Genomic DNA, 18050 nt, shown 5'->3' on the forward strand with positions numbered 1-18050 from the left:
AAGACACGGCGGTTGGAACCAAAGATCTCAAATTTGGACTCATCAGACCAAAGCACAGATTTCCACTGGTCTAATGTCCATTCCTTGTGTTTCTTGGCCCAAACAAATCTCTTCTGCTTGTTGCCTCTCCTTAGCAGTGGTTTCCTAGCAGCTATTTGACCATGAAGGCCTGATTGGCGCAGTCTCCTCTTAACAGTTGTTCTAGAGATGGGTCTGCTGCTAGAACTCTGTGTGGCATTCATCTGGTCTCTGATCTGAGCTGCTGTTAACTTGCCATTTCTGAGGCTGGTGACTCGGATGAACTTATCCTCAGAAGCAGAGGTGACTCTTGGTCTTCCTTTCCTGGGTCGGTCCTCATGTGTGCCAGTTTGGTTGTAGCGCTTGATGGTTTTTGCGACTCCACTTGGGGACACGTTTAAAGTTTTTGCAATTTTCCGGACTGACTGACCTTCATTTCTTAAAGTAATGATGGCCACTGGTTTTTCTTTAGTTAGCTGATTGGTTCTTGCCATAATATGAATTTTAACAGTTGTCCAATAGGGCTGTCGGCTGTGTATTAACCTGACTTCTGCACAACACAACTGATGGTCCCAACCCCATTGATAAAGCAAGAAATTCCACTAATTAACCCTGATAAGACACACCTGTGAAGTGGAAACCATTTCAGGTGACTACCTCTTGAAGCTCATGGAGAGAATGCCAAGAGTGTGCAAAGCAGTAATCAGAGCAAAGGGTGGCTATTTTGAAGAAACTAGAATATAAAACATGTTTTCAGTTATTTCACCTTTTTTTGTTAAGTACATAACTCCACATGTGTTCATTCATAGTTTTGATGCCTTCAGTGAGAATCTACAATGTAAATAGTCATGAAAATAAAGAAAACGCATTGAATAAGAAGGTGTGTCCAAACTTTTGGCCTGTACTGTATATATATATATATATAGGTACTCCGGCTTCCTCCCACAATCCAAAGACATGCAGGGTAACTGGTGACTGTAAATTGTCCGTAGGTGTGAATGTAAGCTTCTGTCTCTATGTGTCAGCCCTGTGATAGTCTGGCGACCTGTCCAAGGTGTACCCCACCTCTTACCCAGTGTCAGCTGAGAAAGGCTCCATCCCCCCCGCGACCCCCAAGAGGATAAGTTGTTATGGCAAATGAATGAATGAATACATAAACAATCCCATACTACCACTAGGCAGTGGCATGAGGTAGTTACGGTGGGCCCCAGTACACACTATCATTCATCACATGATCAGAGACTTGACACTGGATAACATCAGCATACATATTACCCAGCAATCATCACTGCATATCTGTATATAACAAAAAATACCAAGGAATATAAGAAATTATTGATTGATATAACAATTGTAACTGTTGCTTTTTAGTTATAGAGTAAGCATATCATTTTGTTGTAGGTGCTGTTAACTGTTTTACAAAAAAAGAAAAAATAAACATGACAGATATGGGTTTACCACTTCCAAGGGCATTTATAGCAAATGGCACTGTTTTTGATTTAATGAGAGTTCCTCTTTGAACACAGGCATATTTTCAAGGTGACACACATTCAAAAGGGCCCATTCTCCACCCAACACATTGTTGGGGGGCCCAATCTCTCTATGTAAGGGTGGAGGGGGGCTGTCACTAGGCTACTTGTACTACTACTAGTAGTGGTAATTGAAGACCTACAAATAGTACTTGTTATTTTAGTTGTGTAAGTAGTCAGTATTGGTGGCATTTTGAAAGTAGGTGGAAAGCATTTGGAGGCACGCGCAGGGCAGATAGGTGGAGCTCGTGCGCAGCTGGTGTCACTCATCAAACTAGAGAGGGAGAGAGGGAGGGATAGAGAGGCCGTCGGGTACAGAGCAGAGGGTACCACAGGACACTGCCGCTGCTGCTGCTGGACCTCAACAATCAGCAACAAGAGACGCGCAAACTGCCTCGGATATCTCCTCTCCCTACCTCACCGCCGCCAGCTTTAGCCTATCTCCGGATATTCTGCTACTTGGACATTAAAGCGGCAAGTTGAGAGTCAAATATGACAGCTCGTATTTAGCATTAATGTGTCAGCGGCTGTGTTTGTGAGCCGTGAGTCTGTGAACCGGAGCGAGCGGAGCAACGCGATTCCACCGACTGGACCTTTTTACTTTTCGGCGAAGAAGGCTATTCATTTACGGCGTGCATGGATTTAAGGACGAGCGGTACTGGTTATGACATTAAGGAGCACTCTGTCCACTAAACAGACTGTTCGCTTGGCTGGGTACAAGGAGTAGCAAGCGATATGACAATTACATAGCCTAATGTCATTTTGGCTACTATGAAAACACAGCGAAAAAACTGCTAACGATAGCGGCGACCGAGCTGTATAAAGATAAAACAGGCGGTAGACATTAAGGTCATTTACACCACGTGTGTTAGTACAGGACTGTAATGTTATAATGTGTCTTTTATTCTTTTTAATCTTTGGTGCTACAGAGTAACGAGGTCTGCAACTCCATTAGCACAGTTAAGTTGGTGTCACTTGTAGAATTTGGACTAGGCTAAGACTACAAAGAAGACAACGACGTTGAATTTGTTGTCTAAATTCGTCATAAACGACACAACGGACAGCGAAGTTTGACAGCGAAACTCCCTCAAGGGCTGAGAGGTCACCGGGACCGGTCATCTCCTTTCCCTCCTCCCCCTCCTCCTCCTCCTCCCATCAGTCTGTTATGAAGATGTGAACTCTTCCCTCCCTCCTTTCCTCTTTCTCTCTTCGCCGTCCAGGACACTTTGATCTTTTTTTCCTCTGTTTGGTACAAAGAGATCAAAGGCGACTCCCTCCTCTCGGGGATGTACGAAAGCGTGGATGTTGTGGGTTTTAGCCCCAGCCCCAGCAGCCCCAGTCCCGGCTCCTTTCTGAGCATGGACTACTACCACAGACCCCCGGGGCTCGGGCCGGAGAAGGGACTCCTGTCCAGTGTAGGAGGACTCCAGCGTCCGTTCGGAGGATCCCTGGTGACCGTGAGACACTGGAGCGGCTCCAGCCACTGTGAGTCCCACTGAAAAAATATTTGCCATTTTGGACAGAATAGCAAATAACTGCAGGGCACACCACAGTTAGTCAGTGTGGATACTTTAATTTGTTGAAAAATGACAACGGGGTGCTGGCGGGTAAAGCCCCTGCTTGTGCTTTGATATCTGTTGTCAGCTCGGGGGGATGAATGCACGAGTTCACCGGTTCCAATTGGGACACATGCCAGCCCCTTCTTCTAGTATCAGGTGCCCCACAGCCTCTTTTTTTAGTCCCCTCTTAACTAGATGGGAAGTGAACACACCACTGTTCTACACAACATGTAGTGCCATTCACTCTTACTTTAGCCTTCTCAGCATGTATCCTTTCCTACACTCTTTCACCATTAGTTCCTTACAGCAAGCCTTGTGAGCTTCAGCATTAGCTACTGTTGATGATTACACCATTTAAATCAAGTGGGTATTGTTAAATGAAAAATTGTTTATCTATTCATGAGCATTTTGATTGCCAGACACCCAATAATGCTGCATTCAGTCTAAGATGACCCATTTTACGAGCAATTAAAATGGGTCCTCAATGTCCCAGCATGTCTACACTGTGTATTGTGCAACTTATGGGTTTGGTTTATGTTTTCAGTGGAGTGACTCAGACGACCTCAGTAGGTCAGCAGCTGCCTACACACATTTACCAAATCTAGTCTATATGACCTCGAGCTCAGTGCTTCTCAATGGGTCAGAATTAACTCTGAATGTTTACAGTTTGTCAACATAACCCCCCCATGCTTTTCAGTCAATTAATCCATAAATGTCATTTTTCAAGTAATATTTCCAAACATTACCTTGTTTCAGTTCACAGCTTATAGGATTCCTTTGTAGCTACTCTGTGATAGTAAATTGATTGGTTAAAAGACATAATCTTGGGCTTTACCAAGTTTTGCATTTTCTGACATCTTAGACCAAACAGTTAAGCAATTTATTGAGAAAAAATGATCAGCTTAATCAGCAATTAATATGCTATGTAGTCGCAACCCGAGAAGGGTTTTAAGCCTGTCAAACATTCTGTAAGTTGCTTACCATTTTATATGGCATTCATTTTTTATTGCACACAGTATCACAAATGTTCTGTATACCAATTGAATAAACCAGGAATAAATGGGCATACTTTACCATAAGAATGCTACTTCTACTTAAAATAATATTGATAATAATAATTGTTTCATTTATTACAGTGGTGTCGTATATGCGGATAAATAGGGTCTATTATAAGGATATAAACTCAGTTTACCCACCCATCAACCAAAAAGAATTTGGAATATATAAGAATGTGTACCCACTTCTCCCTCTGTAACATACCCAGTGGTGTAGTGGTAGTCGATGCGGTGGGTGTACCTAGGTAGATGGTTATATTAGCGAGGACGATGTGGGTATACTCTATTTTTTTATTTCTAATGGCTTTTTTGGCAATAGTTTGGTTGAGTGTAAACAGCTAGAAAAAGATATGGGTATACCCTATTTACCTGCATATACCCTCCCTATACGACTGAACCCACCTCATCAAGTACCACTGCACCACGGGTTTATTATAATTAAAACCCTTTTGCGTATTTTTTTGGAGATTATTACACTTGCGAAATTATTGTGATATAAGTTATTGTGTAGTTAGTTTATATATCAGTGTCCATGGGTTTGAAAGTCAGAAATATTCAAATGTATACATTAGATTTAATTCTACAAAATAAATATACTAATATTGATACCAACACTAATTACTCTTGTAATTAATACTAATATAAATAATACTAGTAAGTGCAATAATTTTTTTTTTGGCAGCCATTTACAGTTGGTGATCATTTCCTAGATTTTACACTGTAGAATCTTTTTGCTTCGTACACCATGTTGGGTATCCTCAAAAGCTGGAAAATACAAATACTCCTAGTTTGGTTAAGACACTAAGACCATATGTTTAACTGTATGTGGCATGCTCTAATCAGTTGGATGTCGCAACGTAGATTCTGTCAACATCCTGATATTTGGTCATTTTAGGTTTTGTTTGATATTAAATAAAGTCTTGGCTTTTAGAATATGAAACTCTTATTGCCAAATTCTGACGATAAATACAATTTTGAAGCTTTTAAAGGCACAATGTCAAGCTGCGAACACTTGTCAAATTCTCCCTTCTTCTATGTCTACCTGAAATTATGAATAAAAGGTCTAACTTTCTCTGAATGGGTTATGGTCAGACTTCACGTAAACAAAATCTTGGTTTTCAGAATTATTTAAACCTCTTAAAATCCATCGGGTTACTGTCAGCCCACTTGAGATAGTTCTGACATCATGCATCAAAATATTGCAGTTTAAACTTTTATCATATGGACATGCTAAACGTGGTTAGCTCAGTTAGATTCTCCACAATTTAATTGTACCGTTTATTTTACGGAAACCATGAGTACCAAAATATAATTCATTCAGATTTTACCAGCAAGGCAAGCAGGAGGGACAGAAAATAAGTGGTGTCTCCCTACCTCTGAAGCTGACTGAAAGTCAGAATATGTGTCCAATTCTTGATTATATTCCTTTAGTCTGTAATGGTCCACCAATCCAATAAATCAGAAGGGTTTTTCTTAAAAATTAATCCAATTTGTGAATATTGTCATGTTAAGTCCATTGCTAATTGTATGTTAACTTTGTTTATCAAGGGGACTGCAGTTGTACTGACATAAGCAATATTTTCTTGTCTTCCTGCACCATGTTTTTGGCTATGCTTGTTGTCATTACCTCGCTGATGACAAAATTAAAGCCTTCAAAGAGACTATTGTAGCCAATTGGTTTCCCTTTGCTTGTTTTGAATGCTGTATGGTATGGGTAGTTTGGCTGCAACGTAGCCGGGCTCAATCAATGTGTCACAGTGGAAAGTCCCTGCTTGTAGGAGGGACTTCGATTTATGGCAAACTTTGAAAGGCTTTTCTCAAAATTGTCGCTCGGCATCGGTCATTATGTAATGTGACACATTTTGCTTAATATTTGGAGTAAAAAACAATGTTTATCATTAGAAAGCTAACAATCTCTTCTTAGCAGTGTATAAAAAGTCAAACATTTTGTTTTGAGTAACACAAATGTTTTTCTAAAAAAAAGTCCTTTTTCAGCTTGATGAAAGAGGCCAGACAGAAATCTAAAGTGTTGCCTAATCACAAGCTGTAGAAGAACTTTCCCTAAATGAAATACCAGACTAGAAGTTTTTTTTTTTATTTTCCATTCAGCCACTTGTACCCGCTTAACATATGCTGGATCATGGGGGGTGCCAATGCCAATCCCAGCACGCACTGGCTAAGAGGCATGCTACACCTGGATGCCCGTCTATCAAAAGAATAACAAACACAAATTCAAAAACACAGGACCTTCTTGCTGTGACTTGACAGTGCCGCCCAACCCCAGTGTCACATGCTAGAAACAGTCAGCCTCAGAGTCAGACATTAACCCAAGGGTGATGACATGGTGATGTCACTGCGACATGGGCCTTGCACAACTGGGTTAAGTCATCAAGACAGAGAGTGCAAAGTGGACTCCAGTTGGCCGGTGAGAAACACAAGGAACGAGAGACATATAGAAGCAAGAGGGGAGTGCTCATAAATTTGAGCTGTGAAGGCAGGAAGGATTAGTGTGTGTGTGTGTGTGTGTGTGTGTGTGTGTGTGTCTGGGGGTGAGGGGTTGGGGGGGGGGTCTTTGTGCGTGACTGGAATGAAGAGCGTCTAACAGGTTCAAAGGTCAAAGGCCGTACACAGATGCCGGCACGCACACACATTTAGTGACTGCTCCAGCGACATGTAAGCAATGGCCTGAGGATAGTGGTTCACTCTGTGTGCGTGTGTGTGTGTGTGTGTTGGGTGTGATCCAGTGCAATGACTCACTGACAATTGGGAAGTGACCTACATCTCTCCCTCTCTTTATTTCTCCTTCTATCTGCCTCTTTCTTTCCTGTGTCAGCTGCCCAGTCATCACTTCTCTGCACTGAATGACCTCTCTTTCTGTCTGTTGGACACACACACACACACACATTCATTCACCCTCACAGTTTGTCTGGGAATGTGAGTGTATACTGACCAAGTTTGACCTGAGTGTGAGTGTGTGAAAAAGGGAGGAGGTGGACGGTTGTTTGTCAGTGTTTTCATCTACTAGATGGCTTTATCTCTCTATGTGTGTGTGGGACTGCACTTCCATCAGATGAATGCTGAAAGAGTGGCAGTGGAAAGCTGGTTATTAATTCATTTGTTCTAGTCAGAGTCCTCTGGCATGGCATGTCTTTGTCTGTATATCACTGTGTAGGAATTTCTCCTCTCATGTCACATCTTTTGAATTTATTAGAGACAGGATAAAGAGGGAAAAGAACAATATTAACCTTGGCTGCTATTGTTATACCAATTTCTAATCTGGAGCGTGCACACAGTGTTTGCATTAGGCTGATTAAAACTTCAATACAGTGTCAATACAAACAGCTCTGCATTGCTTAAGTCTGTCGTTTATATTTTCATATCTTCTGCATTTTCCCAGTGTGACTTGCAAGACCATCATGGTGACACAAGTTGTATAGCTTTCTCTAATATACCAGACACATTCAGGATGTCACGAACAAGTTTTTTTGGCCATCACACTGATGAAATTTATGCAGTTAATGTTTACTAAAACAACACAGCTGCTCAGAGTAGGCTTGTGCCGATTTCCGGTTTAACCGGTTCGGTCCGGTTTAAGAGCTCCACCTGGTTTAATTCATGTCAACCGTATAAACCGGAGGAGGAAAAAAATAAAAAAAATTAAAAAACAGCTTTTCACATCGGGGGCGTGTCAACGGGACTATATTCAACTTATCTTGCATTGTAACATGCATTATGACAACTTAATAAGGTTTATGTTTGTTTATAAATGAAGTGGAGGAGCCTACAAGTGTTTTGTTTAGTTTGTCTTAGACTCACAAGTCAGTCTTTAGACGTTTTGCTTAACCAAAGACTGATGACTTTCTCCCTGATTTTGTGTTTAGATGGGCGGATACAATTTCAGAGTTTAAAAAACTCCCTACGTTGCAGAACCAATAGTAAATCCGCAGGGCGGTCCTTCGGTGGCTCGCTGAACTCTTGTGCTTGTAACCATAGTCCCACTAGAAACACGTGTAGCGGTACAAAATGGCTCAGCTGCGCTCGCAGAAAACGCCGTCAAAGTTAGTGGATGTTTGTCGCGTTTGCGGCGACACATTCTCAGCAACTACAAGAAACAAACATAATCTTTTACAAGGCCATGACTCATCCATCCGGCCGGACTATAACGTTAGAGGGAATCGCCTTGTTGTTTACAAATTCTTCCGGGTAGAAAACCAGCAGAGTTTTTAGCTATATATATATAGCCTATATATCACATTTTTCACATCACTGTATCACCGTTTGGACTAATCCGATGTTTGTAAAGTCTATAAACACAATGATTGAACAAACATTACTATTTCTGTGTGCACGTTTAGCTGGGCTAACTGTTAGCTGTTAGCCCTGTTAGCCGTTAGCGATGTCTGTAATAGGTAATAACTCATTAAACGGTCCGTGAAAAAAAAATCTTTTCCAGCGGAAATCTTAGTTACAACATGATTGAGCTAGCAAAGCAGTTTTGTGTTGCCATGTGTGGTATTTATTCAGTTTTGGGAAATCACGATGTCTAGAAAGCATCAGTGGCTGCAGATGACAAGGACAGCTAACACTAGCAGCAAAGCTAATAACAGGACGTCATCTGTTAAAAGCCTCCCGTTGTCGGATACAACATGAAACCACTCCAGTTAGCTTAATTATGTTGTAAATAAGACATCCGCTGGAAAAAATATTTTCTTTACGGATGAGCACACGTTTGATAAAACGGCGTTAAGTCTCTCGGCATCCATTTTCAAGCTCTCTGTGTGTTTGTTTCCTTGTGGACGAGAAAAGGGGGAGCACACATTTCCGAGAAGGCGTGTCCTTTTCAAAAATGCAAGAGGTGTTGCTTTGTTGCCGGCCGTTTTCGCCGGTGTGTTAAACACACTTTAGAAAGGAGTGTCCCCAGACCATCAGAAGACGGAGATCTCTGATTGTCTGGTGGCGAGACTAAGTTTGTCTCAGAGGCTTCAGAGGGACTTCGCAGCTCCGCTCTGCTCAGCTGTCTGCTGCTGCTGCTGTGAGAGATCAAATTTCATTGGGGGCGGGGAAAAGTGCGAGGGAGTCAGCAGTCATTCAGTTTGTTGCCCTAGTAACCTGTTTCCACTGAAGAAGTTTCTGGTACTATTTGGGGGGCTAAAACTACAACAGGAACGTCCTGTCGCTCGGCCCTCCCAACCGCCGTGTCTCCACTGAGCGAGCAGAGTCGGAGGAAGGTTCCTTGGTGTCCTTCTGTGTCTTCTTCCTCTTGTGTAACCTTGTGTGTATTGGCGGTTAATACAGCATTACCGCCACCTAGTGGATTGGAAGGGCATTACACCTATAATGGGCTTTTATTGAGAAAAATAGCTCAAATGTGACCCCCAGTGGTAAAATTAGGTATATAATTCGATATATCGGTTCGGTTAGATATTTGGCTTTAAATCAAACCGGTTGGAAAATGTTCAAACCGGCACAAGTCTAGCTCAGAGTACACTAAAGCAACCAGAACTATTATTTTATTTTGTGCCAAAGATTAGGGATGCACCAATTTACTGGCAAAACACTGGTATTGGCTGATATTCGCCTTTTTGACTGCCCTTAGCCTGTTGGTAAATAAGATGACATTCACTGATGGGAGTGGCCGAAGTTTTTCTTTTGTGTCACATCAATTTTGCACAGGCTAACAAGTAGGTCTCGCGACCAACGCGGCCCAGTCTTCCCAGGAACAACAGAAAACAGGTTTGGGACAAATGATTTCCCCGGGATGCCTTGTTGAAATTGACACAATAGCTAGTTAAATAAGTAACTAAAAAAATTTTAAAGTAAGAAATAGTGTGGAGTAGTGTGCAGTGCAGTAACATAATCTTAATTTATATTTGATCAGCACTGTCTCGTTTCACCGTGTGATAGGTGTTTGGTCTGATTTTGGGGGGTGGGTGGGGGGGTCTGTCTCTTGATGTGCTTCCATTATCTTGTGCCCATGGTGGCGGCATGGATGGGGGGCAATACAAAATTGTAAAAGTATAGCCTGTAGTTCGAGCAAAAGCCTGAGAGCCCGTGAAATTCCGCTAAATGACTCAAAATGCAGCATCCAGCCAAGTTTCACTGGGAAGGGTCAGGGGATATCTAGACAGTGGTTAGATGGGTTGAAGTAAACCACAGTTCATTTGCACATACCACCCACATTGTTATGATACAAAGCTGGTTAAAAATTGGCAAAGTACCCTTTTAATTTTAGCTTTTAGAAGCCACTGGCCAGAACTAACAGCTAACAGAGGCTGCTCTAAGAAACATTATGTGTTCAAGCTCTATTCAGTAAAAATGTAAATTGGCGAGGGTAAATTATAATGATGTTTTCCATTGTAACCTTGTAAAATGTAGATCTTGGAGAGAAACTTGAGAGAGAGAATGAATACAGCTGTTAGAAGGACAAATTTGTCGATGTAGATGTTAGAGAAGGATTTATGATATAGTAAAAAGGCTTAAAATGTTTTTCTTGCAAAAGGTTATATAAAGGGTTGTTTCATAAATTTGTGTGATTGAATTTGTGCTCATTTAAAGATAGTGTAATAAAGGGCTGATGGTTGTTCTTAAAAAGAACTATCACACTGACAGAGTTGTGGAAACTACAGAAACACTGGGTCCAATCGTGATTGAACAGTGATGTCACAGAGAGGATTTCTTTCCTCACAGATGATATCTGAGTACACAAACTGGCTGAAGAGAGCACAAAAAACAGCCAAGTTTAATTTGGCTTACCGTTTGGTCCCGGTGTGGACCTTGGCCAGGACTTTAAGAAGCCCTGGTTTGTACTGTGGTAGCTACTTCTTTCACATCTTTGGTTACAATAGTTCAGTGTGAGCAAATCAATAAGATGTCACTGCTCTCTGGCATTTGGGGATTTACAGGATTATTGTATCAGTGTGATGAAAGACCTTGATTTGTCAGGTATTACTTAATTTGATTAGTCACAAACAGACAGTCCCATCTGGTTATGTTATCTAGAAGTGGTCTGTCAATTGGACTTCCACTATAAATTCCCCTATATACATACTATATATTGATATATATTAATATTGATTGTTTTTGTTTTAAAATGGCATATACAGTTATAAAGGATTAGGACTGTGCGGTATACCGGTTCGTACCAAAAAGCAGTATTTATTTTCGTTATAATATGAATTTTTCATATACCACAATACCGGTGAATATCCCAAACAACTTCTGGAAAATGCGCGACGGGAAAGTGTTTCAGCGGGGACCCATTTCACTGCTGCACACCACAGGCGTGCTAGAGCCGGCGAGAGCATAGAGAAAAGTTTAGAGGCAAGAATGGCTGCTGGAGAGAGTCCTGAAAGCGAAGCAACTGTACACGTTGCTGACGAAGAACACTATGACCCAGAAGAACTCATACCAAAAAGAGCAGTGTTTCCCCTATATGCAACTAGCAGCGGCACACACCACTGCTGAAATATGACCGCCGCTGCTGATTAATTTTTTTCGTCTTAGCTCTTTAGAAACTACCGTTATATTACTTGGTGCTACGGACGCTTCATATCCAGGCCTATAGAACTGGTCTAAACCTTGTCCTTTTATTAAACAAACTAAATAGCCTTATGTTTTTATCTTATTTACATGACGGCATGTCTCGCATTTGCAATTCTCCTCTGCTGTCTGTATCGCGCACAGCAGAGTTACGCCCTGATGCGCATACACAGACACGTGCGCACACACGCATAGGTGAGCACACTAGAGCGCGGCTCAGGCTGCATTTTCCTGACCGAAGCCGACCCAAGTCCGAGACAATTATAACAGAGCATGGCACTAATGAAGCGGAGCCTGTGTTGTGCTCAGGCGTTGTCACGTAAATAACAAATTCCAGCACTTGAATAGGCCATTGCACAACACAACAGCATGTCAAGTGAGCCGAACCCGAGCAAAATACCGTCAAATACTGTGAAACCAATATGAATTTAAGAAAAAAATGTGATATGAAACTTTTGTCATACCGCCCGGCCCTATAAAGGATTATATCCATATTGTCCACCTCTAAGTGAAGGTGAATGTGGAGCAGAGGTTAGTCCAAGCTGTTGCTCGAAGAATAGTTTTTAATAGCACATGCACTTATTAGTTTTTTGTTGTTGGTTTTGGATTTACATCAGTAGAAAATCATTTGTAGTGATAATGGATGTCAGTGAAGCTTAACAGCATGAAAAAAATATCACATTTAATAACTTTGATCTACGTTTTGTTAACTGTTTGGGGAGGAGAATTCAGTCCTGTGATTAGAGGTCGCTCTCTAAGCTGATGGAGCATGCTCTATTCAGGAACTGTTAGCTGGCATAAAGCCAGGACTGCCTGGGGAGACCATTTAGCAGCATTTACATCAGATTTGGAAAACGGCTTACCCCAGCACTGGCTAACATTTAACATTGTCACTACTGGATTTTAACTCAACTGACCTGAGGACACAGCTTGGCTGCTCTGCCCAGGAGCAGGGATGGCCCAGACTTTGAAAGGTTTTAACCATGCATTATTTGTAGCCCAGGCGAGGGTAAACCCCAAGCTTATGATTAATGTATGTAAACAATGTTATTTACAATAGACTTTTATACAGTCATTTGTCTTTCTGCCCTGAGTATGTACAGAAAGATAAAGGACTTTCTCTGCTTCAGGTGTCACCATGATTCTCTTTTTCTATAGTCAGTTTGTGTATGGCATTTACTGTCATTCAGATGCACGCAATACAATGCTGCTACAGTTGTATTTCATTGTGCATTCCTGTTTTGTGCAATGAAAAAAAATCTGACCTTCCCTTTCACCTTGGTGAAAATGTGGCAGCATGTGAATAAACCCTGGCTTTTCCACGGTAGCCTATATATGGGCACCATATCTCTTGCAATATACATTGCGACTGCATCTGTGATTGCTTTCCACCGGACCCCTTTCTTATCATATGGCAGTGTTTCCCCTACCATCATATTGGATCACAACAGAAGTCATTTAAGGTTACCTTTCCTATAGAACAGGTCTATATCTTGTCTTTTTATTAAACAAACTAAATAGCCTTATGTTACAGGCTGAGCCTGATGTGTGTGTGTGTGTGTGTGTATGTGTGGAGCTGTGTATGTGTGTAGTTGTTGCAGGAGTTAGTGCGCCGGGTGTGGTGTGTGACATCAGACGGATGCGCCCCAGGAAGAAAGTGAGGCATGTGCTATGCTATGTTTACATCAAGCAGCCAAAGTGAAGAAGCCTACGCAGTTCTGCATGCTGTTTTTGAGTTAATTCCCTCTATGTAAAAGTCAGACACTGATGAGAGAGGCTGTGCATCATCCCTGCAGTGCTGAAAATAAAGTGCCGTTCTTTAACGCAGACGAAGTCCCGTTGTTTATGTGTTGTTGCCACAACGAGCTAACACAAGCTAAAAGAGCTAATGGTCTTCAGAGGTCCCTTTACTACGGTTCGGGGGTCTGCCAGCTTGGCGTTGGTAACACTTATTCATCTTATTTACACAACGGCATCTCATTTCTGTCCCTACACGGTGCACGTCTAAAATCCTCCTCTGTTCTCTGTGTCGTGCACGGCGGAGTTCGGCCCTGATGCGCACGCACACACACACACACTCATGGACACAGGTGAGCACACAAAAGCGCTGAAGAACTCGTTCCCTTTCTTGAGAACGAGTTCTTCCCCACTCGCTGCCATGTTGTTTGTGTATTAAGCGCGTGGGGGTGAGGGGGGAGCCCACTCTGAACTACGGGAGCCCAGCGTGGAGCAGCGTTGGCGGATTTTAAAGAGAAACTCGATTTTCATTAAAACAAATCGACCTAAACTACAAATTCGAATTAATCGATAGAATCGATTTATCGCCCAGCCCTATTTCATACTAGTAATTTGAACAGTTTCCTCAGCACTGAAATCTACCTTGCCTTCATTAGAGTAACTAGTGTTCAGAGATAAATAATACATCATAATAATACAGCTTGGCTGGAAACTCTATCTAACTGAAAATTAAATGAATGAAATATGACGCAGAAAGATTTCCTAGTCTCTATGATGCAAAAATCCATCATTTCTATTACTTTAACCCTTAGATGCATAAGTGGGGTCAAAAATGACCCCACGGGTTGTTTTTCTTCAATATCTATGGAATTAAAAGTTTTTATCATTTCATATTTCAGGTATTTCTCATAAAACATGTTTTTAAGAAATTGTTGTTTTTGTATCACTACCCCACTCTTCCATAAGTGGGATCAAAAATGACCCCAAGCATTTCCTATGGAATATCAAGGGTTAGACCTAGGAATCTTTGATTCTAATCATCTGTGACTGTCAGATATACATTTACTGTTGCACTTACACATGTAATGCCAGCAGTCTCACCACCCAGGAGGATTTTTATACAGCAACATACATGTTAGTATTATATTCGTTTTATAGCTTGGAATACATATGACGTTATAAAATATTAACTTATTTTCCACATCCATGACTTTTGTGTGATATAGTATTATTGTCATCAAATTAGCCTACTTTGTAGTTAGCTAACAGGTAACTACAATGTAGGTATTAATTAGCTAGCTACTGTGTAATGTTAGTACTGTAATGTTAACTAGCTAACATTACTGCATTTGTTGTGTAGAGATAAGCAGCCTTACTATGATATTTATAGCTTCCTTGTAATACAATCTTACCATTATTGTGTGTGTGCATGTGCGTGCGTGCATGTTAGGTAGCCTATTAAGCTATTATTGATTATTCAATGATGTCATTAGTAAGTGTCTGTCTGTCTGTCTGTCTGTGTGTGTGTGTGTGTGTGTGTGTGTGTGTGTGTGTGTGTGTGTGTGTGTGTGTAGTTCATTACTGCATTTGTTGTGTAGAGATAAGCAGACTTACTATGATATTTATAGCTTCCTTGTAATAAAATCTAACCTGTTAGGTAGCCTAACAGGTTAGATTTTAGCTTAACTTAGTTAGCCTATTATACTATTATTGATTATTCAATTATGTCATTAGCTGTCAAAATGTTAATAAAAAGTGATAAATGAACATGTCAAACATGAAATCATTCTTTTGTTGACCAAAATATAATACAAATAATCATCTTTAACCAAAATGAAAGAAATTGCTTAAGTTTATCACATAAAACGCATTGATTCTAATTGGGGTCATTTTTGACCCCACTTATGGAAGAGTGTAGGTATTGGTAGGTCATGCATCTAAGGGTTAATTTATAAAAAAGATTAACACTTGTATGTATTATATTTAGTAGGGGTATGAGAAAATAATGATACACTTGAGTATTGCAATATTATGTTTTGTAATACTGTTTCGATTCTCAAAAAAATGTACAGGAGGCAGAGCCTGAAGACTCAAGGGAACTCCTGTCTGTATCCCTAGCAAAAGTTGCTAAGGTAGTCATAAAGGTCTCCAGTGGTAAGGTGCCAGATGTGGATGAGATTCGTCCTGAGATGAAGGCTCTGGACATTGGTGGGCTGTCTTGGCTGACACATATTTTCAGTGTCTTCTGGAGGTCGGGTACGATGCCTGCGGAGTGGTAGACCGGGGTGGTGGTTCCCATTTTAAAAAAAGGGGACCGGAGGGTGTGCTCCAATTATCGGGGTATCACACTTCTCAGTCTCCAGGGAAAAGTTTACTCCAGGGTGCTGGAAAGGAGGCTTTGGCCGTGGAACAGTTGACAAGCTCATTACCCTTTCAAGGCTGCTGGAGGGTCCGTGGGAGTTTGCCCATCCAGTCTACATGTTGTTTTGTTGATTTGGAAACAACCCCGTCCCTTGGGGAGGAGAGGGTACTGCGGGATTATGGGGTACCGTGGTTGCGGCCACAAGCCATCAGTTCCCTGTATGACCCAAGTGTTGGCCTTCCCAAGGGTTACCCCTTGTCATTGATCCTCTTTGTGATATTCATGGACAGGATCTGGAGTTGCAGCTGGGGGGAAGGAATAGGTCCGGTTTGGGGACCTTAGAATTGCATCTCTGCTTTTTGCAGATGATGTGGTTCTGTTGGCTTCATCACACCGTGACCCCCAGCATGCACAGGGGCAGTTGACAGCTGAGTGTGAAGCGGTTGGTATGAGAGTCAACACCTACAAATCTAAGGCCATGGTTCTCTGTCGGAACCAGGTGGACTGCCCTTTTCGGGTTGGGGGAGAGTTACTGCCTCAGGCCAAAGAGTTCAAGTATCTCAGGGTCTTTATCACACGTGAGGGTAGAATGGAGGGTGAGATGGATTGGCATTTTGGTGTGGCTTCCTCAGTGATGCGGGCGCTGTGCCAGACCATTGTGGTAAAGATGGAGCTGAGCCGGAAGGCAAAGCTTTTGATTTTCTGGTCCATCTACGTCCCAACCTTCACCTATGGTCATGAGCTCTGGGATGCAAATGGCAGAAATGAGTTTCCTCCACAGAGTGGCTGGGCTCAACTTTAGAGATAGGATAAGGAGCTTGGACTTCAGGATGGAGCTCAGAATAGAGCTGCTGCTCCATTGCATCGAAAGGGGTCAGTTTAGGTGGGTTGGGCATCTGATAAGGATGCCTCCTGGGCGCCTCCCTCCAGAGATGTACCGGGCACATCTCACTGGTAGGAGGCCCCGGGGCAGACCCAGAACACGCTGGAGGGACTTCATATCTCATCTGGCCTTGGAACACCTTGGGGTTTCCCAGGAGGAGCTAGAAAGTGTTACTGGGAAGAGGGATGTCTGGGGTGCTTTGCTTGGCCTGCTGCCCCTGCAACCCGGCCCCAGATAAGTGGATGTAAATGGATGGATGGATGGATGGATGTACTTAAATATTGTCATCTCGATTTTCATTTCAACCAAAATTTAACGTTGGTCCATTGTAAGAGTCCAACATATTTCTTACTTCATACTGATGTCTTGTGCCAGCTGGGGATCACTTGAATGCCAAGCATGTGATGTCATTACTTCCTATGCCATGACCACGAGCTCACAACTTCCATTGAAAGGCAGCATACTGCAGTGCTTTGAGCTGAGTGCACACGTCAGCATGCTAAGACCCTCACAATGACAATGCTAACATTTGGATGTTGAGCATATGATTTTTACCATGATCATTACAGCTGAAGCTGATAGGAATGCCATTAGTTTTGCAGGTTCTTTGTTAGAATGGAATCATAACGTTGTGGTGGCGCTAGATGAAAAGTCAGATGATCATTGAGGTCATTAAAGCTATGTTCATACAGCAGGCAAATCAGTGTTGATGTGGTTAAAGGTTTAAAACACCTGTAAAACATGGTGATGTAAGCATTGTTAAAAGTCCCAGTGTTGTTGTCTTCTGTATCGTCACTCATGGAATGCCTCTTGTCCAGTCAGATCACTTGGTTTAAAGTAATTGTTTTATAATATTTGCTCTCACAAGCGAGTAACAAGCTAAACATTTTTTAAACACTATTATCCTTATTTGATAAAATGTGAGGCTGTCATCCTCCTGCAACACAAAGATGAGCCACCAATATTCTTTAATGTTAAAATACCATATCCCACATCTCAACAATAACAAGAAGTCTTTCTCCAAATTGAAACCTAGTTTGGACACGCTGCCGACTGTGTCATGTCCTGCACACAAAAGCAGAAGTGGGAGACAATAGGAAGAGATTAACAAACACACTGAGACAGACACTTGGAAATTTGACACAAGGAGGAGAGAGAAGTTTAAAAGAGGTCAGACAGTGCTGAGGGGAACTGTTGGCTAGCGTGTCAGTGAGAGGAGAGCAAAGACAAATAGAGGAGAGATTAAGAGAGGGGAAGATGGAGGGATGGTATGATGGCTGAAGAGGAGGAGGAGGAGGAGGATCTCCTCTCTTCATTTCTCTCTCCCTCTCTATGTAAACAGAGCAGACCAGTAGAGGAGAGTTGAAT

At 41.9% G+C, this 18050-nt stretch overlaps 1 protein-coding gene across 1 annotated transcript in view; it reads left to right on the plus strand.

Annotated features, from left to right (window-relative positions):
• Positions 1-1838: 1838 nt before the first annotated feature.
• Positions 1839-18050, plus strand: part of LOC117269005 (retinoic acid receptor alpha-B-like) — a 30706-nt gene continuing 14494 nt past the window's right edge. Inside the window, exon 1 of the mRNA XM_033645821.2 lies at positions 1839-3032. Coding sequence (XP_033501712.2) covers positions 2834-3032 — 199 coding nt within the window. The 5' untranslated portion in view covers positions 1839-2833. The remainder of the gene's footprint in view (positions 3033-18050) is intronic.

Source organism: Epinephelus lanceolatus, chromosome 18, assembly GCF_041903045.1.
Source record: "Epinephelus lanceolatus isolate andai-2023 chromosome 18, ASM4190304v1, whole genome shotgun sequence".
Lineage (NCBI taxonomy): Eukaryota > Metazoa > Chordata > Actinopteri > Perciformes > Serranidae > Epinephelus > Epinephelus lanceolatus.